The following is a 28,000-nucleotide window of genomic DNA, read 5'->3' as shown; positions in this document are numbered from 1 at the left end:
TTATTTGTTTTCAGTGATAAGGCCAGATAAATCAGGGATACATGTAAATTTGTAAAGGTCAAAAGGTTATATATGCTCTGTGTGCTGCGTATGTTTGCTGCAGAGCAAGGCGACATCACAGCAGCTGATTTTGCAGAGCCACGTCCAGTAGAAGGTCAGAGAGAGTGACTGGCGTGAGTTTTAGGCGAGCCTGCACTTTGCTGCGCCCTTGAAGGTCCTGTTCGGCTTCATTTCGGCTGAGTGAGCTGTTCCGTTTGGGGTGGTTGGATAGATGGCTGCCTGCGCTCAGGGTGACAGCGATCAGGCAAACAGCTCGTTAAAGGCAGCTGAACTACCAGGCCGTGCCTGTTTTAATGAGATACTGACAGTAGCTTTGTGCCTGAAGCCACTCTTCTGTGAGGTGAGTTATTATCTGTCACTCACACACAAATCTAAAGACATAAAGCATCAAATCTGTTCAGAACGTATCCCTAAAAACATTTTAAATATCAGTGATTCTCTATATGGTTTCTAAATATTTTTCATGTACAGAATAAACAATTCCAATAATATATTAATAATTATCATAATGAATAATATTAGATTTTTGCTTTAATCTGTGCTATTTTGAATTATCTTTATTGTAGCAATACTAGGAGTAATATGTGTATTTTTTAATTTTTTTATTATAGTTTATGATGTTGTTGTTGTTATTCATTATTACCCAATATTTGTTTGAGCAGCATTTTATTGTTGTCGTTATTATATAACCCGACGTGTAACTTCATGGTTGGTCCAGGTTGTCGTGATTATTGGAGGTTGTTCCACAGCCTGAGAGGCAAAACTCAGAGCTACAAACTCCCATTGAGCCTTCAGGCATCGGCCTGTGTTATACATGTGTTGGCTTGTCTTGCTTGGGATGTTAGTCATGTAGAGCTTGTATCTCCTCTAGCATGAACGTGCTAATTTAACATATAAACAAACAGCCTAAGGCACTGAGGTGGCTAAATTATGTGCATATGTGTGTGTGTGTGTGTGTGTGTGCTGCCTCTTTCTTATTTTCTCTCACACGAATACACGGATACGTGGTTTGTTTATTCAGTTGCTGAGGATCACAGCTGTATAGGCACAGTCAGCCACACAACGTTCTCACACAGTAATATAATATTAATCACCTACCTCAGAGGTCAGAGGTCGGGTACAGGACACACCCGGAGCTGGTTGGGATTCAGGATTTATAAATTCTCGAAAAGCTTTATTTTTGTGGTGCTGGCTTGATGCGAACTGAAGGTCAAAACAGCAACCATACCACAAAATCACAAATTACACATTTGCCTCAAACAACCTGCACTACATATGACACTCTGTATTCTTAGACCTTCGATTCAGATTTTTGGCTTTCAGTGAAATGTCTTGACAACTATTGGATGGACTACCATGAAATGTAGTACAGATAACCATGGTGCCTAGACAGTGACAGCGGCATCATCAGGTCAAAATTTCTGTTTATCCAAATATCTGCAGAACTAATGGCATTACCATCAGCCTCAGCTGTACTTTGTGTTTAGTGCTGATTAGCAAATATTAGCATGCTAACCCACAAAAAAGGATGGTAAACATTATATCTGCTAAACATCGACATGCTGGCATTCTCATTGTGTATGTTAGCATGCTGATGTTAGCATTTAGCTCAAAGCACCAATGTGCTTAAGCAGACTGTGTTGTTTAAACTAGGTAGGAAGGCTTATGTGCGTGTCAGAAGGTTAATTAAAATTTAATTTGTGAACAGATAAACTTGTCTTCAACAGTGATTTCTGAAGAATCACTGTCAAACGTGCAACTGCTATTTGCTTTTCAATGATTGCAGCTGCAGCAGATCCTTTGCTCCCGCTGTCGGCCAACAACTGAGCTTTCACACGGATTGTGTAAGACGTTTTACAGCCAAGCCTGTCATTTTCAATGGAGAGTGAGGCTGCGCTCACCTGAGCAGCTGTGTGAGCTATATCGCCTCAGACGGGCCTGATTTTTTGAAAAAGTGTAAGTTGTGCTCAGCTAATTTGAACTGTGACCCTGCAACATGCATCCAGTGGCAATCTGGCACTGCCAGAAGGTGGACGTCATAGGCGTAGTTATAGGCATGAGAACTGCAAAATAATCTTTATTTATTTATATTTGTCATGTAATACAATGTATCATCTTCTTTATAACAGATACATTATATTTCCTGCAGTGCAGAGCTGAATCTGTTCCAGCGAGCGAGGTGAGGAGTGCATTTGTGCCCATAGTCGCACGGCCAGCTGAGCACTCATTGTCATATCAGAGGAGCGAAGCTGCCGTGTTCGCCATGAAAAATGCATGGGCTTTATCTTTGAGCACATTTGCATTTCAGAGCACTCATCTTACCTGCCATCTCACGGCAGCATGACGGCATTTGCCTCTTTGTGTGCATGTGTGTGTGTGTGTGTGTGTGTGTGTGTGGTAATTGGAGGGTCACAAGTGCTTTTCACATAGCAACCAATGTGTCCGTCACAATAAGTGATGTAAAGATGCACCTTTCCATCTTTCCAACTCTCTGTTTTTGTTCTACACAGACAGAAGTAAAATTAAAAGTAACTGTCTTGTGTACATAATGCAAGAAAAAAAAATCATCTTTCGGGACTTGGTGCTACGTACATTTAAAGCTGACGGCTGAAGCTAATACTATGGAGCCTGGTACTCTGCTACCAACACACAACTTTCATTTTACTGAGTTTAATCTCTGCTGTTGCTAATGTCTCATCAAACTCACAAAGAAAAAAGTCTGGCTCCTTGGTTCCACCCGCTCCATGAGATTACGTCTGCCTGGACTTTACTTTAATCTCAGTGTTGTGAATTGTCTCCTTTGCTGCTACCTCTCCCTGTCAGACCTTCCTGCGTCTTCCCTGACCCGTCCACTTCATAAACGTAATGAATGCTGACCTGCTGTCCCCTCCGGGCCCGATCTGCCCACTCTTTCTCTGCGCGCCCTCTGATTCATCTGCTCCCCTCACGCTGATGTTTATGTCACAGGCTATGCTAATATCCGGAACAATATGCTAATAAGGGTCAATGAATATTCATTAAGTTATTGGAATACATTCAGGATGACAGTTGGAAGCTGAAACTCGATGTCATTGGGGGAAAGGTACAACTAAACTTTGTGACTGCTCTGTCTAAACTTCCTGTGTGGATGGAGGCAGATAATGAGGTTGCTGGTTTGGTTTCCAGAGATGTTTGGCACGCAGAGCTGGTGAGTTAGCAGAAAGATGTGCTTCCAACCATTTTGACTTGTCACCTTTTAAACGAGCCCTCAAACGTTTCATATTTATATGAGCTGTGAGCACTTGATTTTTAGCCATGTTAGCGGTATGGCTCTATGGATGGCAAGACTGGTCAGTCTGCTGGTCCAGACTGAAATATCTCAACAGCTATTTGATGGATTGCCATGAAATTTTGAATAAACATTCATGGCCCCCAGATGATGAATCCTACTGACTTTGGTGATCCCCTGACTTTTCGTCTTGCGCCACCATGAGGTTGACATTTGTGGTTTCGACTGAAATGTCTCTGCAACTATCACATGGATGGCCATGAAATTTGGTACGACTTTGGTAAACTCTTCACTTTTCATCTAGCGCCACCAAAATTTTAATTTGTCCAATACTCAGCTGTACTTTGTGTTCATCACTAATTAGCTAAACTAAGATAGTGAACATGGTAAACATTATACCTGCTAAACATCAGCACGTTAGCATTGTCATTGTGAGCATGTTGGCACCGCTGTGCCAAAGTACAGCCTGACAGAGCTGCTAGCACGGCTGCAGGCTCTCAGTCTTGTTACCTTAGATTATTTCATTTGAATAATTTTACAGGCCTGAGGAAATAAAACTATCCAGTATGTTACAAGGAAAAAAACATAATTTTATGAAGCAGAAAAATGTTTTTGTTCTTCTCTACTAACTATGATTCATCTAGCATAGTCTGTACACACCCACAGTCCAGAGAAATATTCTCATTAGAATTAGATTCAAATCACCTGTGTGGGTTAACCATGGCTGTGAAGGGTCTTTAAATTACTTTGAAATATTATAAACTAGTAAATATTGTTTGGATGGGTTTAATGTCAAGCATTTTGACATGTATTTATTGAATAAAATGTTACTACAGTCTGAAATAAATGCAAATAATCCACTGTTCTGTCCTTTTAATGGGCACTAATCTAACACTACACGCTTCCTCTTATCCCACAATTTAATGGAAGTAAATGACAGTAAACTAAAACAAAAAACAAAGAAATTAATGAGCGATTTTTCACATCAATTAATCTGACAGTTGCTCAATCAACAGCAGAAGACTGTATCGTGTTTTACGCTCATGGTTCTTGTTTTTTACGGATTTGTACAGAAAAATGTCTGGATTTTAAATGAGGAGCAGATCAGTTTAAGCTGATTTTCGCCTGAAGTTTATAACCTTCCAAAAGTTATTGTGTCTCCTGTTCACTGTAGTTTACAGTAATCAAGTATTAACAGTATACTTAAGTATATTATGTTTCGTTAATAAGAAGTGAAGAGAAAAACAGAGAAAATGCTGCTGATAATGTGCCTTGAAAAATAAAAAATGAGTATGTAGCAAATAGTTTTTCTGATTTGTACCTGAGTTTTTAAATCTGAAGTTTTTATTTAAGTAAAAAAAGAGCCCTAACTATGTTGTACGCAGCTCACGGTGTGAATGTGTACAACTGTGTGAGAAACAGAGCGTTGCTGATAAAGAGCATATGTGCTCAGAAAGTGACAGTTGTTTCTTTGACCTTTATTTTTATGCAGCCTCCAGTTTTATGCACGGTTTGTTAAAGTGATCACACACTTGATTTTTTTTCACCTGGACCTCATCTGCATATCTTAATAGCCTGACCCGGGCTGAGACAAAGTTTTTAACCTTCATTTATTCATGGAAGACTTGTCCAGCATTGTCATACTTCACGTTGTCTCAGTCAAAGTGCTGGGAGCTTCCCAGTACAGCCAGTCTGCTCCTGCTGGCCACTGTGGAGGATGAGTGCCTTGCTGAAGGGCACAGAAAGTGTAGGTACTAATGACGTCATAGTGTTTGATACATATTTTGAGGAGCGGCATGTCATGTTTGGGATCTCTTAACTTTGAATAAGATGTAACTTTCACTGACAATTAAACTAAAATAGTTTTAACATGAGAATACGTTTCCCGAGGTATGTTTGCTGTCATCGGTTCGTCCCACAGACTGAGAGGTGGGAATGAAATCACTTCATTTCACAGGTAACGTTAACCAGGTGCAGCCACCAAAGTCTTTAAATTCAACATAGAAATACTGCATCTAGAATCACATCAAAGACATAAAACACCCTGACAACAGACACGGAAAAACAACCAAATGAAAGAATAGAAGGAAGTAACGGACAAAAAAGGGTGGACTAACAGACCATTACGTTATCAAATAATAGTTTGATTATCATTAGGAATAGTAAGTAAACCCAGATTGCAAAACATTCAGTAATGAACCAATCATCAAATTACAGCAGAAAATATTCACAAAAAAGACGCACGAAGTTCTACACAAAATACATTAAAAATCAAAATCCACATGGTCTCTTTCTCTTAATTCATCAGTCATTGCTGCAGAAACCTTCTCTTCTGGCTGCTGATGTTTTGAGGTAAATCCTGATGTGTTTGTCCCAGTTTATGTTTTGACAGTTTTAGTTTGGGTCTTATGTAATTTAACTGATGGCTTGAGACAGATTTTAGGTTGTCTTTAAGCTGCCTTTTAGGTAGTTTTTTCTGCTTCCTGAAGTTATATGCATTTTTAGGCCATTTATCTTCTTTATCTGCTTTTTCTTCTTGTAAAATATTGGATGTAGTTTTACTATTTTACCAAAAATCAGTATTTGCTTGTACCTTTGATGAGGGGTCATGAGTCGACTTTGTGTTGTTTTAAATGGTCACAAGCCAAAAGAAAGAAAAGCGATTTTTAATCTTTGCTTTCATATATGTTCTTAAGAAGTCCCTAAAAGGGTGACGATCTGGAGACGGCAGGTCCAAGAGTGAGGATTTACGGTGGTCAGCCTCCAGGAAAGTATGAACACACTCTGGTGTTCTTCCTGTTGCTTGTCTTTGATGTGATTCTAGACGCAGCATTTCTACTTCGACCTTGATGACTTGACTGGCCTCACCTGTCTCCCAACTCCTGCAGGTGTACGAGCAATCTGTAAAACCTGACGGGGACCGGCTCGTTGAGATGTTGATTTTTATCCCAATATATAAATAAATGCATCAGTGACAAGATTAACAAGAGTGTGCTGCTTCGCCCTCAGTTTATCCTGTTGGATTGTTTTACAGCACGGCACATCATCAACCATGTTTCTCTCACTTTTTCACCAAGACAAATTAAGTCAATGTGCTTGAAGAGATTTAGTTTGAGTAGAACCAGTAAATCCTCTCACCCTCTGATATCTGAATGTTTGAACCTTCTTCTGCAGCGTTGGTTGGACAGAAAAGGCTGAGATGGCGTAGGGAGACGAGGACGGTCAGCTGCTCTTAGGCTCCATATCCAATAAAAGCCTCTTCAAACAGAGATGCTCTCCACGCGCTTCAGTGGAGACGAGCTGGAATATTCCTTGAAAAAGCCTTTTTCTTTTCCTGAAAGTGGGGTCAGAGCACCAGAGAGAAGACCAAACCATCAAATAGAAATCTTTGTGTTTCATTATTAATAATGCTGTTGGCACTGCAGGAGGGGGAGGAGGTGTCTTGGTAACCAGCTGTGATATGTTGTACTGGCTTAGACAGAGAAACTCTAACTACAGTACATGTTTCTGTGTTACTAGCAATAAATCTGGTGTTATTTTTATCTTCTAAATTAATCAGCGACCTCACTCTGACCAACAGCCAAAACCCAAAAGTATTTAATGTAAAACAGAGAAAAACAAGCAAATCATCATATTTGAAAGTGTTGTTTTATTTGATAAATGACAAACAATTGATTATCAGATTTGTCATTTATTTTGTGACTCGCTCGTCTAGTTTCAGCACAAATTTCTATGTCGAGTTTAATTTCAAAGCTACACATTGCACAACGGCTGTCCAAAATTTAAAAAACAAAAAGCAAAACATTTGTTCTGTTACAGGTTTTGTGCACACATGTCTGCAGTTGGCAAATTAATCTAATAATAACCTGTAATTAGTTGTACTTTCGTCTCAGCAATCATTTTTTGGAGAAGCCGTCTCATTGTTGAGATGTTTCTCATCTTATTTTGTAATTTAACTGTTTACTCTGAAAAATACATGCAGGAGCACTTATCTGTTCTCTTACATTAGCATTCTGTTTGTGCACACACTTTAACTTTATATGTGAAAGAAACTCAGTGTGTGAACTGTGAGGAATGTCTTAGATGTAATTTTTTTGTTGTTTTCTCCGATTTCCTCTGATCATAAGAACAGAGTGTGGAAGCAGCGACAAGAAAAACTTGGTTACCTGCTACAGCCCAAGTGAAAGTGCGGTTTCCCTCTTTACATCAAGAACGATTGTTTTCTAGCTTTTATCCTATAAACAGAAACTATTTGAAAGTTTGTTGTCTTAGTTGTGCAAATAAATGCTGTCTTAATATTAGCTGTGAAGAAGAGGTCTGCAATATTGATTCATAATTTGTAAACATAACGTTCATTCCTTTGTCATTTTATGGGCTATAACACGTGAAGGCGTCTTTGGTTCTGTTTTGACCTGAATGATGGAAAATGTATTTAACCACAGAGAACATTACTAATTGATTAATTTTTATTTTTGAGAAAAAGATGATAATAATATAATATAATGTATATTATATAAAATTGCTTTGAAACTTTATCTTGACTCAAGCTGACGTAGAAGCCTTCAATATTTTTTTCCATCGTGTTATTTATATGGACATGGAGCTACAAGATAAGTAGAAAAAAGTATTTATTGAAAGATTCCAGAAATTCTGAAAGCATTTCAAACACGTAAATACATATTTCCAACTTTTAAAGTAGAAATACAACAGATCCGGTTACTTAGGTTTACACACTTGCCTTTCCTTAATTATAAATGTCTGAAAAATAGAAAGGATTTATTATAAGTCCTAAGAAAATGGGTTGCTCCAACACTTTGCATGTTTGTCTGGTTGCATTTACAAGGAGAAAATACTGTACAAGTTATTCAGTTTAGTAAAGAGAGTCAGTATTTCTAAGGTACTGTATCTTCAGTAGTGAATGTATAAAGACTGATATTTAACATTAAATGGATGAAAAATGGGCAAAAGACTCGAAATTTGACAAAAACTTGAATTGCTCTAAAGCCTGATCTGTCAGCTAAATGCCTACAAAGCTAACAGCCTGAGGGGGGTTTATGTATCTTTTAAAAATTATATTACACACCTTTAACCACTGGAAACAAATCAAACAAAGTAGGAACAGAAGCTCATGTCTGAAGACAAGAGAAATACAGGCTCTTTCCTGTGTTTTGTCTGAAGGTAAGGGCCTGTTTGTGCAGCGTTCAGGATCAGAGGGCTGTTTGAATGGATCCAGACTCCAACCTCTGCTGCCCGGCCCGGACGATGACGCAGGGAGAGGGCGCGGAGCGGCAGCCTGACATCACGGGCCGTAACATGAGGATAACTCTATATATTTTATAAACACTGGGGTTTGGTGGGAAAGCCGGGGAGGGCTAATTCGGTGGATCATGCTAACATCACATTTCCCTCACCCGCGGCGTTTTAAGGAGATCCAGCTAAGCCTTGCAGTTCACCACAACACTGAGGGCCTTCACACCACTGCGGGTAGCTGTCCAGGAGTCTGACCTTTCACAGACAACCTGCAGGCTGATGAAATGATAATAAAGCTGCTGGGTGCCAGAGGCTCCCTCCCTGCCTTCCCTAGACTAAATAAAAGACGAAACAGTAGACACCTGTAAGCTGACGGGCCGGGTCAAACGAGGAAGTCTGCTCTGACGTTCACACAGCTGGAGGAGACACCCAGCAAGCACTTAGCAAAGTTCAGACGACATCTGCAGTCATCAAGAGCGGCTGCCTGCATCAGTTTGTTAGAGCTGGACTTTAATAGCTTCCTGATATCAACTCAAAGGTTTCAAAGACCTTAGATATTAATACTGGTGCTAGAGTGGCGTAGTACATAGAAAAGTACTGAATCTGAAGCTAGCGCCAGCAGCTGGTTAGCTTAGCTTAGCACAAAGACTTGAAACAGGGGTAAACAGCTAGCTTGGCTCTGTCCAAAGGTAACAAAACCTGAATAGCAGCACTCCAAAGGCTCACTGATTAACACATTGTATCTCGATTGTGTCAAATATTTTGTGTAAAAATATATGGGGTCATATGTCGGACTATTTCCTCACAAGACCAGTAACTTCCTGGAGTCTTCGCTGGTTGCCTGGCAATGGGTCCCCAAAAAAACAAGAAACAACACCTGGGGTAGCCAATCAGATTTCAGGGGTGGCCCGTGCCAACCCAGGCCACTCCCTGGACACGCCCCTGCCAGTAAGCCCTGTCAGGGATCCAGCATGCACAATACCAAAGCCCTGGAACTGGCTCACCTAAATGGAATGCAGCCATCATTAATATTATTAATTGCACCTGTGCTTTTCCTGCTTTGACATGTCAAAATGTCTGCCGTGATAAAGGTCTATTTAGACAATACATTTGGTGTTTTAAAAAACTGAAAGTGTGCGGATGTTTTGATATACAGCATATTCATAAACACAATTTTTTATATCCAGCATCTTTTATACTTGTAGTTGGTGGTAACTCTGAAAAGTTACCACAATCGAATACAATGTTCCAAATTAAGTTTGCTTCATTTTATACGCATTTAACTTCAATTCAGATTTACAAAAATCTGTAGGTCTAAAGAATGAATTGAGTTTGTAATGGACCCATAAATTGTATTAGGAGAGGTTGAAGCTGCTTATTGGAAGATGTAATCTCTCTAAAATTAATCAATCAGTGTTTGAAAACTTTTCCACTCTGTAAGCAGATGACTGCTGATGACTCATAAAGTTAATGGCACATTTTAATGTGCTGTATCTTTGATGCCAGCAACTGTTTTACTAAAGTAAGCATCTGTTTTTTCACATGGTGGATCTCTCATTTAGGAGCGAAGCTCCTCATTAACATGACATGAATTGTGATGACATTAAAATTACATTTTGTGGCATTTCTCTGTTTCCAGACAGCAATCAGAGGTGACAGACAGGGAAGATGGGCAATATAAAAGAAAGGGGATGACATGTAACACAAACTGGACGAACAACAGCCGACTAAACCACTCCTGATACAGTAGACTCTGCTGTCTACCTGTAATTTTGTCTCAGGTAACTTTGTCAGGGACGATAATTTCTTTAAGTTGGAAACCCTGTAACTTCATATTCAAAAAATGTATATGGTTTTTTCAGCTGATACCACAAATGTTGAAGGTGCATTAATATTGAACATGATGCAAATTTTCAGCTTGCTTTATTCACGTGGATTTGACTGATGGACTGTTTTCGTAGTCTTTGTTCATTTGCAACAAGTACCAGATGTACCTGTTAGTTAGGTCTGTTATTTTCCTCCAGTTTTTCTCCTTTTTTCTTTTGTCTCAGTTAATTTATAAAGCGTCCTATAACTTTTTGATAAGTAATTTATTTAAATTATTTTCTGCTCAAGTTGAAACATTTTAATCTTGCACAGATGGGTATTCGCCTCAGCTTGCACCATCCAGAGCAAATCAGTGTCTGTTCACATCCACTCTGATCTTTCCATTGACTTTAAAGGTATTCCTTAATATGTGCCAATTGTGACTATTTCTTTGGCTCCTTCCAATGATGTTTAACTCAACCAATGACATCAAATCAGTTTTAGAATTTTTTTAGCAACAGTAAACCCTTCAGGGTTTCAGTAAAGACAGAGGGCATGGGCAGTACGACTAACTACGAATGTGAAGTAAAACTGAAAAAAAGAACATGCACCAAAAATACTGGAATAATAAAGATGATGAAATTCATCTTTTCTATAACTGTTTCACCGGAATCCAGCATGACTTTGTTCCCATGATTTGTTGGGACAGAAAGTGTTACTGCCAGTATGTTGCTGTGATTCAAGCCTGCAGGCCAGTAAGTCAGGACTGACTTAACTGAGACTGCCAGAAGCTAGAGGAGTCATCTCTGCTAAAAACAGACAGTTTTAATGAGGGCTGAAGATCTGTCAGGGTAGATAACTGCTACGAAGATGTGTCTGTGTTGTACTTTATGTTTTATGCCACTCTGATTCACTGCACAGAGGAGACTGAAAGCTCCATGTATATCTGATATGTTTAGAGCAGAATTAGGCAGATACCCACTGAAAATTAACATTCAAAAGAGCGCTCACATTTTTAAATCACTTACTGACTGAGTGTTTGAGTAAAACCGCCTTATGGGCCATGAATTTTGAAAGCTGCACTGAATGATCTGTGACCAGTAGGTGGCAGACATATTCTATAACAAACATAAAGACTTTCAGACATTATAGCTCTGGTTTGGGCTCCACCAACTCCTGCTGAGCAGGTAGCGTACAGCGGGTTTATCAGAGCTTGTTTGCTGAAAACAGTTGCCTACGGTATTCTATGGTGGGTTGATAGGAGTGGTAAGAATCAAACATACAGAGTTTATTCAGCCAGAGGTCCAAAACTAAAGCTAAAGGAGGCTAAAAGCTCCCCAGAGCTGCAGAGTTGGTGTTGATTCTCAGTGGGTTCAGTACTACAAGTGTACAAGTGGAAAGCAAATGTGGATGACCTTTGAACTCCAGCTGTCTGAAAATTATTATTTTATTGTGATTACAAATATATAAATCAAACTATTATTTAAAGTACATTTTATGAATAAAGTAAGATACACAAACATGAGGACTACAAGTAAGAAAAGTTTAGATTACGGCAGTGATGTTCTTTGTCTTTAAAGGAACCCGGCAGAGCCAGAGAGCCTGTCATCTTCCATATTGGAGGCAGCAGCTCATCTTTCTGACTGAAGTGAAGCCTCCTCTCAGCAATATGAACCCTGAGTAAAATGTTTTATGGTTCCTCAGCGAGCAGGACTTCAGCCCTGCAGCACCACAAATCAAAAGCCACTCTGGCCGGAGAGTTTAGTGGTCTATCAAGGCATATTGAGCCGCTGTCCCCCCCGGCTATCTCTTTTGATGGATCACGCATAAATGGTTATTGCTGTAATTATGAGAACCTCTGAAGCAATGAGCAGAGCCTCCAGCGCTGGTAACTACAGCATCGCCACCCTGCAACAAAAGACACATTTGACAGAAAAAATATCGGCCTCACATATTCGAAGAAATTTGTGAAAACCAAATAATTACAGAGCATATTTCCCACTGTACAATTTCAGTGCCAATTATTTGTGTTGACAAGTGTCGAATAGACTGTTGTTTGTCTACTATTTCAGCTTACTTTGGCTCTACAAAGTCTGCTGAAAGTTTTCAAGTGTTGCATTGTTTGTGTATATTCTGAAAAAAAAGTCACTTCTTTCTAAATAATGTCACTTGAGTCCAAAAATGTAGTCGAAAATAAGTCAGATTTATCAGGACTTACGACGCTATCTTTATGATTTCAGTCTGGTTGGTTTGGTTACTGGTGCTGAAGGCAAGTGCAGTCGAACTGAAATTAAAATTAATTTTTGCTAAGAAATTAGTGAATATGTCTGTGGTCTTTGTTTTAATTAAGTACTTCCTACGTTACGGCATTATTTACCCCTGCTTTCTATAATGCAGGACAAACACAACACACGTCAAACAAAACTAACGTCTAGTGGGAATCAGCGCTGACGTTAGCAAACTAGGCAACCTAACTTCTTCTTTCCGATGAAATACAAACTAAACAGCACGATGGGTCCAAATGTTGAATGTTGTAAAGGGACTGTTGCAAACGTCAGATAGCTAACGTGTAGACTTGTCGAAAAAGAGAAAAAACATCTTGCATCAACATTCGTAGGATGTACAGTATGACATTTCACAGTCAGTACTGCACCACAGAAGTTGAAAACTCGTCTCCCGGCAGCTCTTAGTTGTCAGTCAGCCGTTGCCATTGGAAACGCTCACTCAGAGGCTCATGGCTTAGACCCGGTTTCCAAATATACATCCAAAAATTAGTTTTATCGTCTTACATCCTTTCTTACTCACACAAAGAGTGAGGAGAATTCAAATTTCTACTTTACTACTACAGATATGAGAGGATTCATTATATCATGTTGCTTTAATAGAAGACTAAAGAAGACACTCAACACTGACACAGTGATACTGAAGTCATGATGGAACTTTGTCTTCCGCATTTCGTAAAATGCAAACATGTGCACGTCTGCATTGCTCCCAGTACAAACAGTACATGCATGGTTTCTGGTGAATCCCTTGTGCATAGATGTGCAATTTGAATCCTGAGCAGGAATGGCGGACTCCGCCAGTAACAATGAAAGCTACTATATAGGGAGGAATTACAGAATACTAATACATTGAATGGCTATTGCAAAAAAAAGATCTGATGGGATGTGACCTAAAAAAAAGGCGTTTCCCCCGAATAATTCTAACTTAAAATGTTCAACAGTTTTAAGACTTAAATGCTCAGTTGGATATATGTTTCAGTTGGTATCCAGTGCTGCAGCTTGTTGTGGTGATGCTGCAGTTGTAAACAGACTTTGTGTGGAAAGCCAGAGGGAGGTGGAAACATCCTGTCAGCCCACTGGCTCGTCGGTGGCGGCCATGTTCTGGATGATGTTCTGACTGAAAGAACAAGAGCTCAGATCAGTCAGAGCGATGCAGCGTGTTGAACATGGGGCTTGTCAAGATATGAGAGATACAAAGCAGGACGATGGCATCTGGTGGGTATCATGACGTTGTGCCACATTAAGGATTCTGCAGCTCCTCTGTGCCAGTCAGGATTATGAACTGGAGTGGAACAAATGCTGGAGGACACAGATCGTCGCCTGCTTGAGAAGAAAAAGGAAGCAAAGCAGAAAAAAGAGACTAAAGAAGAGAGAAACTACATGCTGTACATTTACACTCACACTGACCAGAACAATAGAAACCTTGGTATCATTGAAATTGACCCATCATTCCCATCGGCAAAAGGGTTCAGTTGGGCAAAAAAAATCACATGAAAAGTCAATTAATCACTAAGGGACTGCACGAAAGGATACATCCTCTAGGGACCATGAATGTCAGTACAGAATTTCACAGCAATCCATCTGATTGTTGTTGATATTTTAGTCTGGACCAGAAGTGGTGGACGGACAGGCCGACATTGCCATCCCTTTATACTAAAAAGTATATAGCAGCACTTACAATATGTCAGGATAACCTACATCATCCAAAATTGAAAAAGTTACTTTTAAAAATAATTTTTGGGTATATATTTGTGTGATTTTTAATGTTTTTGACATCGGGTCATATTGTCTTGATATTAATCCTCTCATTTCACTATTGGAAACAATTATTCCTTTAACTATTCGAAGTATGTTGCTTGCAGATGAAAAGACTTTCCTTCAGTTTCCTTAGAAAAAGTGTAATTTAATAAAAAGCTCTTGTTTGGTTGAATCAGTTGCTCCTCGCTGTAGAAGCTCCGTCTGACACAGTTAATGCCTCGTCTGTGTTGGCCTTTGCCTCGTCAGTGTCGACCTGTTACCTGACCTTGCCAGGTGTAAACAGTCCCCGCTGTAAGCTAATCCATCGGCCGGAAGTGGGAATCAATGCTAAGTGGATGACTTACACTGAGACCCTGTTTGTTTTATTGAGCGATGCCATTGGACGGGCAGTGAGATGGGAGAGGTAGAGGTGTGACCAAAAGAACAAAGAGATGCTGATTCTTTTTTAACAGCGTTGTCTGTATATTCATTTATCAAAAGTTCAAACAGTTGATACTTCTATTTCTGGTTTGATTCAGTTTTATCAGATCTACTAAACAGTGACAGCTGTTATCTATATATTTTGTTAGGAGAAAGAAGTGATCTTACCAGACCTCTGTCGCCCGCTCCTCAATGTCTGCTGCAGGCTAGAAGCTCCAGGCTACATTAGCCACTACTAGCATAACACACCCAAAATGCTTGGCCGAACTGCGGTCGTGTCTAGATGGTGACCCTGGATCTGCCAAACTCTTGCGAGATTTGTTCGTGTTGTTTCTTCATTGTGCGTGTTCCTTAACCGAACCAAGTAGTTTTGTTGCCTAAATCGAAATCTCGCGATAGTTTCCGAAAAATCCAGGGTTACCATCTAGACAGGACCCCAAACTGTCCACAGTCTAGTTGCATTGTGGGTAATCTAGGAGCCAGGTTTTGACAAGGAAGAAGAATGTGTGGAATAAAAGAGACGATAACTCTGGTTCTGCTGCATCAATCTTTTTCTGAAAATGATGAGTATGTTCAATGAACGCCGCTCTTTTAGCGCGTTCATGCACAACACTGTGGCACACAACTAACAGGCAAGACACATTTTATTTTTAGGCATCTCAACAAATGACAGATGCTGTCATGGAGAGTCTCCTTTTTACTCCAAAAAAGTTGCAACATCGTCTTTCTCAGACTCTATTTATGTACAACTTTTTCTATTTTTTGTGTTGTTCTACGTTTAATGTGACCAACACAAAACACAGACCACCACGCTGACTTTCTCGACCGGTGAAGCTGATTCTTGTGTTTTCGCTTTAACTGAAAAAGCCTAATAAAAGTCACAGTGTTCGATCGTGTCGTTGAAGTTCTGCGCTGTGAGTCCAGGTTTGACCTGAAAATCTGTTTTTGCTGCTCAGAGCTGCAGCTTCCTCTGGGAGCGGCTGGATGCTGTGTTGAAGCACAGCAGGAGCAGCAGAAAAGAGGAGAAATAACCTCTAATGTCTCCGCTCATTAATATTATACATTCTTGTCTGTACAATACAGTGGAATCTCAGCCTGCTTTAACCTCTAAATAATTCACACAATAAAATATTTTCTTTCTCTGCCTCCCGTAGACTTCTCTTTTCTCGGTGTTGCTCAAAGTGGAGACAGAGAGAGGTAGACAACAGCTACAGAAAACCTAAAGAAATCCAGACAAGAAATATTCCACATTTTATTTAAATTTCTTACTTCTAAAGTTGTCTTTTGTAAAGTGATTCCTCATTTACAGGCTGTAGACTTTCTCTCACTTTCTTTGGCCGAGAAATCATTTATTTAATTTGGCTTCAGTGTTTGTTGCGTGATGATTTCAAAACTGTTACCAAGACAAATGTACAGGAACCAGAGCAAAGTCATTTTTTTTGTTAAGTTATAACATAGTTATGGTTTTCTATTACTGTCATTACTGACATCAACAAACTGCTACAAATATACAACTCATAAAAGTAGCTAATTCTGGCTATGTAATGGTGGGACTACAAGGCTAGAAGTAGGGGGTGACCATTTTGGAAAAATACATGAACACTCCCATCCGTCCTTCCATACTTTCTAGGAAGGAAGTCGTGGAGGATGGAGTGCCCCCTGCAGGACGAAACATTTTGCCCACTTCTACAGAGACCCGAGGTTCGATTCCCAGCGCGCCTCTGCCATAACCACGCCCCAACTTCCAGGTAGCCAATAGAGTCGTAGTTCTACTTGCGTCGTTGGTTCGTTTACAGGGCGCGGCTGACGGGACACTTTTTTTTAAATATGTTGTTAGCCTGATTATGATAATCAGTACCACTTGATGCAGTCAGCTAGTACGTGGTGATCTTTTTTCAATTACAAATAGGCTATACATAATAATGACAGAGCCAATATGAACTGATTTTAGCGTGCTGTAACGTTACTGTTTTTCAAAATTTATATTAACTAGATAGCTCACAACAAAAGTATTTCACAATATTAGATCCGGTCATTGTTCCTCACTTCAAAACTCAGTATCAGTGCACTGATTAGCAAGCTAGCTAGCTAGCTAACAACATCACTAATCAGAGACAGATCGTCATAATCATGCTCAAAGAATGTTATTCCACGTCAACTTTTCTGACAGGAAAACAGGCGTCAAACAGTGTTTACTTTCTGACGATTCGGACGAGCGCTGTGTGACGCACTAACTGTCGTGGAGTTGGCCAATGAAATCGCTCCTGAGAAAGCGTCAGAGCACGTCAGAGCCTAAAGCCGTGGTTATGGCAGAGGTTTGTTGGGAAACGTAAAGACGCATTCCCAACAGCAGTACAGTAGCCGACCTCCAGCCTGTCATTACAACAAATACAGCCGGCTGTGTTTGCAGGTGGGAAGCCAGTGAGGGATCATGCTCTTGCTTTGCTGCACCAGCAGTTTGTACTGGTTGGATGGAACATGGGACAACTTCCCATGTGTTACCCCCCCCCAAGCACAAAATAACTACAAGCGAAGTGTAAAGCTACAAAGCCTGGTGGTGCTGATCAAGTCCTACTGAATAATGGTAATAAATAATGTCCATATGTTAACAGTTTACCAGTACAGCATGTCAAAATTCCCTGTAATTCACAAGAAGGTTCATAAAGCTTTGTATCCCAGATCTTCGGAACACGCGGCTCAGGCCTGTTCAGGTGTGCTGCTGAAGGTGAAGGTGACCAATGACTGAAGGTGCAAACCATTCAACTCTGAAAGTCACCAGAAACAGCGCGTAAAGGTGCAAAAATATCCATTTTAACAAGCAATTCAGGAGGACAATCTGAGGCTAAAAGGCTATTTTCCTTAAAAATATTTAAAAAAACTGTCATAAATTAAGACTATATGTCTATCTTCCAGTGTAGAGTCAAACATATTTTTAGTTTTCTCCCTGGAAACAAGATCGAATTACGCGGATCATTCCGCCACTATCAGGAAGATGTCACTTAAGTCAATATAGTGTCAAATTAAAACGAGTACAACCGGGATTTAAAGCGACCTGGATGCACCCTTCAGGTATTTCTGCAGCGTGCGCTCCTGTGACGCACGGTCACGTCCGGTCAGGTCAGCATCGGAAATGAATGCGCTGCAACTCAGACTGGATGAGACCGGATCCGGTGTGCAGAACATACATCCTCCAATTAATTATAAGCGGACCCGAGCTTTTCCTCCTGCGGTCATCCTGCGAGAGTTTGGATCAGCTGCTTATCTGTTGTCTTTTTTCAAGGTTTTATTGGGACTAAAGCCAAGAGAAAACCTGGGGACCTGGAGAGGAAGTATTTCAGAATTTGGGATTTTATTAAATTGAACAGCTTTTTTAAAGTCTGCAACCCATTCTGAAGCAGTCAGCTGCACTTAAATGAATGGAAAATTAATAGAAGGAACAACAAAGGAAACAGTTCTTCATTAACTAAAAGTTTTTCTGTATTTCAAACGTCTCCAGCGGTGGAACGAAGCACAGGTTGTGAAATTACGGAAGAAACGTGAAGACAAATTTGCCCTTTTTTCACTCCTTGACGCACCGAGGCAGATCTCTGCTCAGGTCAGATGTGTGTGTGGATGTAAAACGCTGCTGTTAGCTGAGACTTATAGGTTTGGTTACACCTCTCCCAGCTGAAACTCGACCCTCCTGCCCGTCACCTCTGCCTGCAAACCGGGGCGCCCCGAGCTGGAGGTGCCGCACGGGACGCCATGGGACGATCCAAATACTAATATGATGGGTAAGATTATCAGATGTTTATGTGGAAGTGTCTGTGGCTCCTGCGGTTCACTGAGAAGCAAAGTGGGTGCAACTGTACTAAGTGCCAGAAAACGGCTGTTAAGAGGTTTGTGCCATGGTATCTTTCGAAACGCGTAACATGCGCGTAAAGAGAGCTTTCCAATCACTGCGGGGAAGTTAATATCAGTAAATGTGTACAGTAATGTTTAACTGAGTATTCAGTTCAAAGAAATCTCTTTCAGTGTCCTTAATTTGTGGGTGATTTTGTCTACAGTGGCCACCGCGCTTACGCACGCAAATCAAGAACAGATTTCGATCTTTCTCTGCAAATGTCGTTCAAATAAAGAAGAGAAATGAATGTTAACCTGCATGTATAACACATAATGACGGGGTTTAAAGGGTAGAAACGCGTAATTTAGGATGGTGTAGTAAAAACAACAGTCTGGAGCTTCAGTGTGTGTGTGAGTGTGTGATGCATGGATCCTGAGTTCAGGAGGCTGCCGGAACTTCTGGATGTTGAAGCGAACCTGATCAGTGTTAAACAGCCACCCATGCGCGTCAAAGTCGCACCATAAACTCCACAAGTGCACATTTACTCCCTGCAAGCAGGAAATCAATCACTTGATTTATTGATGTTTTATAATAATCACATCACATCCAAAAATCCTGCTCAAATGCCTGTAGTCATCTGTGTGTGCGTGTGCGTGTGCGTGGCTGTCCTCATATGAAAAGATTTAGTATAAATGATGTGTCTACTTTCTCAATACAGGCTGGATCCAGGATCCAGAATCCATCAAGTCCTTCAAACTCTCACCCCCCTTTAGAACATTTTGACCAGACACCAAATAAAAGGTCTCTTTAATGTTTCAATTATTTGGATTTTCATGTTTAATTCATTCATTTAACTGTTCATTTAGATTGTGTGTAGATTTTATCTCCCAGTATGAAGGTACGGTCCTCTCCACACTGTCAGCAATGCAAGTGTGTTGAAGAACTACTGATTGCTGTAATTATTTATTGGCCTAAAAGCAGTCAAATTAAAATATATGTTTGAATTTGACTACTTTTAAACCAGAAACAATACTTACTAAGGACATGACCTCAGTTTTCAAAATGGTAGCTAAGGCCTTGACTAAGTATAGAATTTATAGTCACCTCATCTATAATATAACACTGACATATTGCGATATATTTTGGGTAAGAGGTGTCTGAGCTGCAGGTATTAAAGCGTAAAAATAGCATTAATCTAGGTTTTCCTAATTGTTAACAAATGTCATTAAAAGAGCAAAACCAACAGTGTAGTAGTCCATCTCTCAGTATTTCAGGTTGAAATAAGATAATAGGAAAATTAGACTTTTGCAATTTAATAACGGACAAAAGGTGCTTGATGAGATGGAGATTTGTTGCGGTGTATGCTCTTCCTATTGCTTATATCAGATTTATTTGATATTATTAAAATTTCTGAGATTTCTTCTAAAAAAGAAGATACAATGCGTTTAGTTGGACTGAAGCTGTCAGTAAGCGCTGAAGGATGGAGGTATGGATGGATGGATGCTGACCTTTGAGTGTGTGTCTGTCCGGTGATTTGTGTGTGATGCTGACTGGCTGTGTGGGTGTAAACGACTCTCTAGCCCTCGGCGATGCTGATGTCCAGGGCTCTGTCGTTATGGAAACCCAATGCAATAGCCTGTGATGAGTTGAGCTGGCAGCTGTGTTCGGTCGTGCGTCTGAAACTTCTGAGTGGTGACAGGTTCAAACATACACATCTTCATTGTGAGAGGATGAAAGCTTTGCTGCTCCGTCACAGACTTCCCAGCAATCGCTTCCAGATCATTGTGGAGCTCCAGAAAACTCTTCTGGTCTCCACCTGCCTTTAAGTCATAGCAGAAATGAAGCTGAGGGTTCAGATGAATTATTGTGACTGAATATCATATCTGATATGTAAGTGTGGCGGCAAGTAGCCCTGTGGTGGTGTTTTTCTTTGACTTCAGATGGCAGTTAAAAATGGTTGTCAAAGTTCTGAAAGTACTTTCATGGATGGAGAGTGATGTGGATACAGAGAGAGTTCAGGTTTATTTTAGCATCCCAGAAATAATTTTCAAATTTGGAGACTTTTTTCCGTGTTGATACTTGCTTTCATTGGACAATAAAGTTTATGGAATTTGGTTTGTGGTGCTGCAAGCATTTAAAGATTTTCCAGAAACAATGTCCAGGTTACTCTGAATGATCCTCAGACCTCGCTGTGAACAGTTTTTAATTGGAACTATTTTTTAGTTTAGTTTTAGTCCCTATGAAAGCTTTTCACTTAGAGGTCTGTGGGTTATCCAGAGTACACTGTAATGTATGTAAGAGATGGTAACTCTTCGCTGACAGTGAGCCAGAAAGTCTGCCTGCTCAGTTGGGAACTTTCCAGAATTTATCCTGGCCGACTTTTACAATTTCATGCTTTGGATTTTTACTGAATGATGAATTTCATCAATGCAAGAAATCGTGAATTGTTTGGTTTACAATTGGAAGCTAGCAGTGCCCGCGAGGGTTCAACTGCTTCACAGCGCTTCTACACCCAGAATGTGGAGGTCGGACAAAATTTTAAAGGGGACCTATTATGCTTTTTCTTATTTTCTGTCTTATATATAATGTTACAATGTCGGATGTTCATATTAAACGTGGCCAAAGTTTCAAATAATGAGATAAACGTATGTAAAAGTAATCCCTGTGAGCAAAAAGCTCAGGCTTTAGACTGCTCTGAATACTAGGTTTCCAATGCTTTTTTCTACTTTCGTGCTGAGCTGATGTCAACTCGGCACGGATGTCCTTATACGGTTATCTGCTCCTGGCATGGCACAACACGCCCAAGTACAGGGACGCCCATCCACCCGCTCAGTCTGTCTAAGTTATTCGACTGCTCTGCGCTAAAATGAAGTGTGGAGATAGGTCTGGCTGTGCAAGACTGCTCAGGACTACTCTTCAGGTTTTTGGAGGTTGTTCAGTATGTCTTGCAGAAAGTGCTTTTTTATTTGTGAAGGAAAGTTAGTTTCTTGATGGACAGCTTTACTTGTTGCTAAATTAACCGCTAACTACTGCTAACTGTAGCTGCCGTTAGCTCAGTTAGCCGTGCAACCAGCGGTCCCTTTAGTTAGCTGACTCTGACTGGACTGGGAGCACGGAGCCCAGCCTGAAAACCTCCTCCTCCCAGCGGTCCAAAGTTCCTGTGCTAGCGGTGTAAACACCAACACTCACTCAATGAAGTCTTGTTGTTGTCGGCCAATCAGAGGAAAGTGGGTTTTTAGGGAGGGGGGGCCTTAAAGAGATAGGAGCTAAGACGGCTTGTTTCAGACAGGATAAACTGAGGGTCTGCAGAAAGGGCCAGTATAAGAAAAATAAAGAATTTTTTTAACTGTGAATCATGTAAAGCTACTCTAGTGGAATCCCAGAATAAAAATATAGAGCTGGAAATGAGCGTATTTCTGCCCCCCCATGGCGGCAGAAATACGCTGCCGTAAAATCCAATTTAACAACCAGTTTCACACTAGTGTTTTGACACTGAATAACTTTCACACAGACTACCTTCATCTGTTGAAGGGGGTGATCGCTGGCTATGTTTACGCAAACATCTGTGCTTCGATTGTTAGTAAAAATGCATTCAGTTCGACTCAGATTAGTCGATAGGTAGAATCTACCTGTGACATCTCCTCAGAGCTTTTTCCCTCGGTTATTTGTGGTATATCGGATGGCGTGTCGGCTGCGTAGCTCCCCATGCATCGCAGCATGACAGTCCCACAATACGACACTCTCCCGCCGACCCTCGTCACACCCACACAGGAAGCACAGGAAATGAGATGATGATGATGATGATGGCTTGACTTCAGTCATGTCTCTTCTCACGTGACTCCTCATCTGCCTGCCGGTGTTTTATTATTCATCAGTGCACATTGTTTAAACGCTACTTTGGTTCCTGATTTATTGTATAAAACATGAGGGAAAGCTGAATATTAGCAATTCATAATTTAAATTCATAATAATAATCTAACATCAGGGATGAGTAGTTTTACTCTCCAGGAGCACGTTTGACTGCTGAGTTTAATAGTGCAGAAGCCTACAGAGGGAACCGGTTACATTTCCATCTGTCGTCACATCAAAGGTTGAGGAACGTTTGTTGGTGTCCCTTTAGTGTTTAGATTTTTCTGTCCATTTGCTAATGCACACTTAATTCTGATTTGGGACCAGATTTTTTGCATAAAACATGAAGGGAAAGTGAATAAAATGCATGAAGTCTCTCTCTCGCTAATGTAATTTCATGGAGATTATAAACAGACTTCCTGACTTATCCTCATTCACACGTGACGAAGAAAGGAAAACTGTAGAACCACGTGTCACGCGCCGAATTATTTCTGCTTCTTCTGTATAAAAATCCCTGTCCCATATTTATCTGTTCTGTTCTGTCCTCTCTTAACAACCTTTTCCAGAGACAAATAAATATGGATTATGGATATGGATGGATTGTTTTTATTGCTGATCCTTTTGGAAATTACCTTGTTACTTTTATTGAAGAAGACTTTTTCTATTTTCCTGTCAGTTTGTCTTTTTGTGGTCGTTGTAGTTCTCAAAAATTTACCAGCAGATTTTTTAAATTCACTGATCAAGTCTCTTTTTGCCCGAGCTGATTCAATACTGGTGAAAGTGCAGAATAAAGCTTTCAGCTGCTAGACGATTATAATTTTTTCATCCATAATGTGTTGGAAGACATCATCATAAACAGTCCTGGCTGCAGTTCTGCAGCTTGCAGACTGGTTCAGTGTTAGCAGAGGTTTGCGCTCTGCTGGCTGTCTTATTGTTTAATTGTCAGGTTGCTTTGGGAGCACTCAGCTGAATGCCTTAAACTAAAACATGTAAAATGTTTAATGGAATGCAGTTAGCTCATGAAATGCTAACCATGAGGCTTATTTAGATTCTCATCTTATCGTCTGTGATCCTCGAGTCCTGTCTGGAGTTTTTCTCACCTTCAATAATAACTTTGAACCAGATTGATGCTTTTTGCACTCCTTCTTCTCGGTCATAACAGCAAACAGACATGATAACAATTCTGTTACAATCAATGCAAATTACAGTTTCCAGGGATATCAATGTCTTCGATGTCCTGTCTTCGATGACTCGTGTCTGTCAGGACCAGAGGAGGAAGTAGTGTGACTTGTTTTTACACCTTGTTTCCTTTAGTTGTCATTTTTACACTTTGGTTTTTGGACTTATTGAACAAATGACATCGAACCTGTTAATTAGTGAGCTTTACAGGTGCTGGTAAGTGGGTTTCGTTAATTTTGTACAGAGCCAGGCTAGCTGTTTCCAGTCTTTATGCTAAGCTAAGCTAATCTTCTCCTAGCTGTAGCTTCATATTTATCTTCTCATCTAACTCTCTGCCAGAAAGCAAAATAGGGGATTTCCCAAAATGTCGACCTATTCCGTAAGACAGGAAAAAGTATGAGAAAATAATTTGATTGGTTAGACAAACGTAAACAGCAAAATGCCTGGAAGGCTTAGTTCAGGGGAAAAGAATGGTTTACTCAAGCCTGCAAAGATCAGTAATGATGTGTTTCCTGCTGCTGACCTCCCACATGTGGTCATTACTCATCATCAGAATCAGACCTGCTAATATTTGCACTTGGCTCACCGTAACTTCATTTTTTTTTTCACTCGGCTGAATTTACTGCCAGTCGTAACCGATAAAAGATAAAAATCGATCAGCATTATTTTCAGTAATGGCTGCTGGCAAGAGAAACCAGTTTAAACATTTTGGAGCTGTACAGTGGAGACGTAAAATTTTATAGCAACATCATTATTTTTCTTCTGTCCTCCTCCTCTCTCTCCTCTTCACTCCCACCTCGTCATCCTTCTCTTACTTCCTTGTTTCCTCATCTTTCTATCTTTACACCTTCTCGCTCACCTGCTTTTCTTCTGCTCATTTTCCTCCTCATCCACCTCCATCTTTCTCCTTTCTCCACCTTTCATTTTCCTCCTTGCCCTTTCATGCCTTCCCTCACCTCCTCCTCCCATTTTCCTCTTTTCCTCGTTTCTTTCTTCTTGTTCCTCATCTTCTCATGTCAAATTGACTTGACTTGACCTCTTCCCTTGTCTCATTTTCCTTCCTCTTGTTCTTCTCCTCTCCTCTCCTTTCTCTTTCACTATACTCTCTCCTCCCCACCAATTTTCTTCTCTTTGTCTTTCTCCTCTTCCCCTCTCCCTGACCTTCCATCTCTACTCTCTGCTTGACTCTCAATCTTCCCCCTCCTCTCATTATCTTCTTTCCATCTGTTCCTCCATTTCGCTCTCCCTCTTCGCTCTTTCTCTCTTTCCTTATCCTCTCCCTCACTCCTTCTCATCCTCCTCTTAACTCTTCTCTCCTCTTGCTCCATTTCCCCTTTCATCTCTTCTCCTACTCTCTCCCTCGTTTCCTCCTCCTCTTCCTCATATCTCCTTCCACCTTTCTCTTATCCCACCTTCCTCTTCATCCTCCTCTTCTCTTATTTTCCTCCTCTTCTTCCTCCTCCTTCCCTTCCCTGCAGGCTGTTGATGGAGAGGATTTCGAATGTCAGCCGGGACAGTGGTCATCGCAGGAGGAATTCTGGCTACAGTCATCTTACTGACCATCGTCGCTGTACTGTGTTTATGTAGGTTGCAGGTATGACTGTTTTACTATTCACTATGCATCTAATGTTTATATACATGACTGATTTTCTTTCAAAAATGAGAGAAGCTAACATGTATTTGAAAATGTAATATATGTAGCGATAGATTAGACAAGGCCAAGGTTTCCTCCGTAGGGTGTCTGGGCTCAGCCTTAGAGACAGGGTAAGGAGCGTTGACATTCAGAGGGAGCTCGGAGTAGAGCCGCTGCTCATTCGCGTCGAAAGGAGCCAGCTGAGGTGGTTTGGGCATCTGATCAGGATGCCTCCTGGGCGCCTTCCTTCTGAGGTTTTCCAGGCACGTCCAACTGGTATGAGCCTCTGGGGTAAACCCAGAACATGCTGGAGATATTATATTTCTAATCTGGTTTGGGAACGCCTCAGGATCACCCAGGAGGAGCTGGAAAACGTTGCTGGGGAGGGGGACATCTGGACTACCTATCTTAGCCTGTTGCCGCCGGCCCCGGATAAGCAGCAGAAAATGGATGGATGGATAGATTAGACTATCATCTTTTTTATCATTGTGGTCAACAAGTCACCCCATTGTAAAAATAATCCAAGTACAATGCACAGCAGAGTATTTAACTGAAACCTTAACAAGACTAAGAGTCTAAGCCATGCTACTTAGCTACTTTGCTAGCGTGTTAGCATTTGCTATGCACGGTGCTAGATGAAAATCCAGGGGATCACCAAAGTTGTTACAGTTCATCCTCTGGGGACCGTGAATGTCTGTACGAAAGTTCATGGCATTCCATCCAATAGTTGTTGAGATATTTCACAGACTTGACATGGTATTGTTCAGACACATCATAGAATACATATGACCGATGTCCACAAGGACTCAGTCCACAAGTCCAGAGGGTTGACGTTTGGATCCAGCTATTATTTTGTTTCAATTAGTGTTGTTTCAATTAGTAGCATGGCTTCATATTATCAGCTTCTGCTTGACATTTTGTCTTTTGCATTATGTATCCCAACATTTGACAGTGACTGACCTGTAGTTCTCTATTCCTGTGTTTGACTGCTCCAGTATTACTGCTGTAAGAGGGAGGAGTCTGAGAAGGGGGAAGAGGAGGAACCAGAGCTCGCCACCATGTCGCCATCCCACCCCCTGGCTCTGTCCGCTCCCCCTACGCCTCCGACCCCAGAACACTACGGCGACGACCCGGAGACCTACCCCCCTACCTTCCTCACTGAGGCCAACGGGCCTGCCAGCTACTCCCCCACGCCGCCGCCGCGCAGGTGCCAGCGCTCACATGCTTTCTGCCCGTCCTGCGCTCGCTGCTCGCTGCCCTTCTACCTGCAGCATCCGGAGAGGCTGTGCAATGGCGGCCGCAGGATCAGCTACAGGACTGTGCAGCAGCAGGACCTGGAACTGCCCATGGACCTGGCCAGCTTCTACCAGAAGCTCAACCTCATCCGCTCTGTCACCATGAGGGAGGTGGTCACCCACAGTGTCAGCACCGATGTGTAGGAGCAGGCAGAGCGGAGGCAGCGCCGCCCTGCTGGCCTGGAGGAAAGGTTGATTTATACAAACTGCACAGACTGTACTGTCTGCAAATACACTATATGGATACGGACATGTTATATAAGCATTGTGCTGTGGGTGCAGCATTAATCTCCATAAACAGATATCTGCATATGAATGGAGAATCTGTAGGCAAGGGACAAGATTTTGGTATCGGAAGCTTTCTTTTTTTTCTGTTTGTAGTCCATTGGTTGCATGCAGGTAAGCAGTCGGTGTGGAGGCAGAGACAGAACGCATTTGCCAAAATGCAATCTCGGAAGCCATCGGCTATCATCTGATGACAGTTTAGCTTTTTATCAATCTCAAAACCCTAGAGATTAGCTTTTTATTAGCTTTTTTAAAATGTATCTGCATTCAAATCGTTGTCAGACAATAGCCGATGGGTTTCCACAATTGCTAATCGGACTGTAAACAATGACCGGCACACAGAAGAGGAAGTCTTGGCCCGGATATCCGTTATCCGTATTTCCGCTGGCTACACCGGAAGCCCCGAAACATTGGTCGTTGCCCCCAGAGGCTAAAACATCGTCAGACGATGGGTTCCGAGATTGGTGCAGCATTAATACTGTGCTGTACTGATATACTGCAACACTGAGGGCTTTTGGGTGATGTAACACATCTCCTGGCAGCCATATTGGAGGTCTACAGCTCTGGAGTAATGCATTTCTGAACGTAAACATTTGTTTCTGACAGAGTTGAAAAGATTTTTTGTCAGACTTAAAACTGGTCATTTTGTGACGATTATGTCTGATTTTGTGTTTAGAAAATTAGCTTGTTTGCTAATTAGCTAGTTAAGTAGCTAACCAATATATATGTATCAAATTATAAACAATTATAAGACAATTTACAAGTTGAGCTTTTGTCAGTAAATTAGCACAGATTTAGTTTGTTTGAATGCACCACACAAGAGACAGAAATGGAGGTAAAAATCCTTTAAAAAAAATTACGTTTCCTGAGGCTAATGGCTAGTTACCGAGTCTCTTTTAAAGGATGAGTCTGGTCTTATTGCAAACAAATCCCATGTGCAGACCAAAACTAGCTATGAACGTATGTACTAACAAGTATCGTGTGTGTATCAAAGCCTGATATATCTTCTTCTTCTGTGCCACAGAGCTCCATTGTTGTCCAAAAACTGTTAAAAACACATCAGTGAGCCGCACTGTTGACATGTTCCTTCAT

General features: G+C 41.0%; 1 protein-coding gene across 3 annotated transcripts; it reads left to right on the top strand.

Moving 5' to 3' along the window:
* The first annotated feature begins 46 nt into the window (after positions 1-46).
* Positions 47-28,000, top strand: LOC122876680 (protein FAM163B). 3 transcript variants are annotated; one of them, XM_044197288.1, is made up of 4 exons: positions 18,018-18,617; positions 19,386-19,468; positions 25,174-25,289; positions 26,324-28,000. In XM_044197288.1, the coding sequence occupies exons 3-4, from the start codon at positions 25,197-25,199 to the stop codon at positions 26,765-26,767; spliced, it is 537 nt and encodes a 178-aa protein (XP_044053223.1). In that variant the 5' UTR covers positions 18,018-18,617; positions 19,386-19,468; positions 25,174-25,196; the 3' UTR covers positions 26,768-28,000. The 3 variants fall into 3 exon arrangements, with proteins under 3 accessions (XP_044053224.1, XP_044053223.1, XP_044053222.1); XM_044197289.1 differs by lacking the exons at positions 18,018-18,617; positions 19,386-19,468 and adding an exon at positions 47-400; XM_044197287.1 differs by lacking the exon at positions 19,386-19,468.

This window comes from Siniperca chuatsi, linkage group LG5 (assembly GCF_020085105.1).
Source record: "Siniperca chuatsi isolate FFG_IHB_CAS linkage group LG5, ASM2008510v1, whole genome shotgun sequence".
Lineage (NCBI taxonomy): Eukaryota > Metazoa > Chordata > Actinopteri > Centrarchiformes > Sinipercidae > Siniperca > Siniperca chuatsi.
Note: the sequence above shows the minus strand (reverse complement) of the source record. Positions and strands in the feature narration are given on the sequence as shown.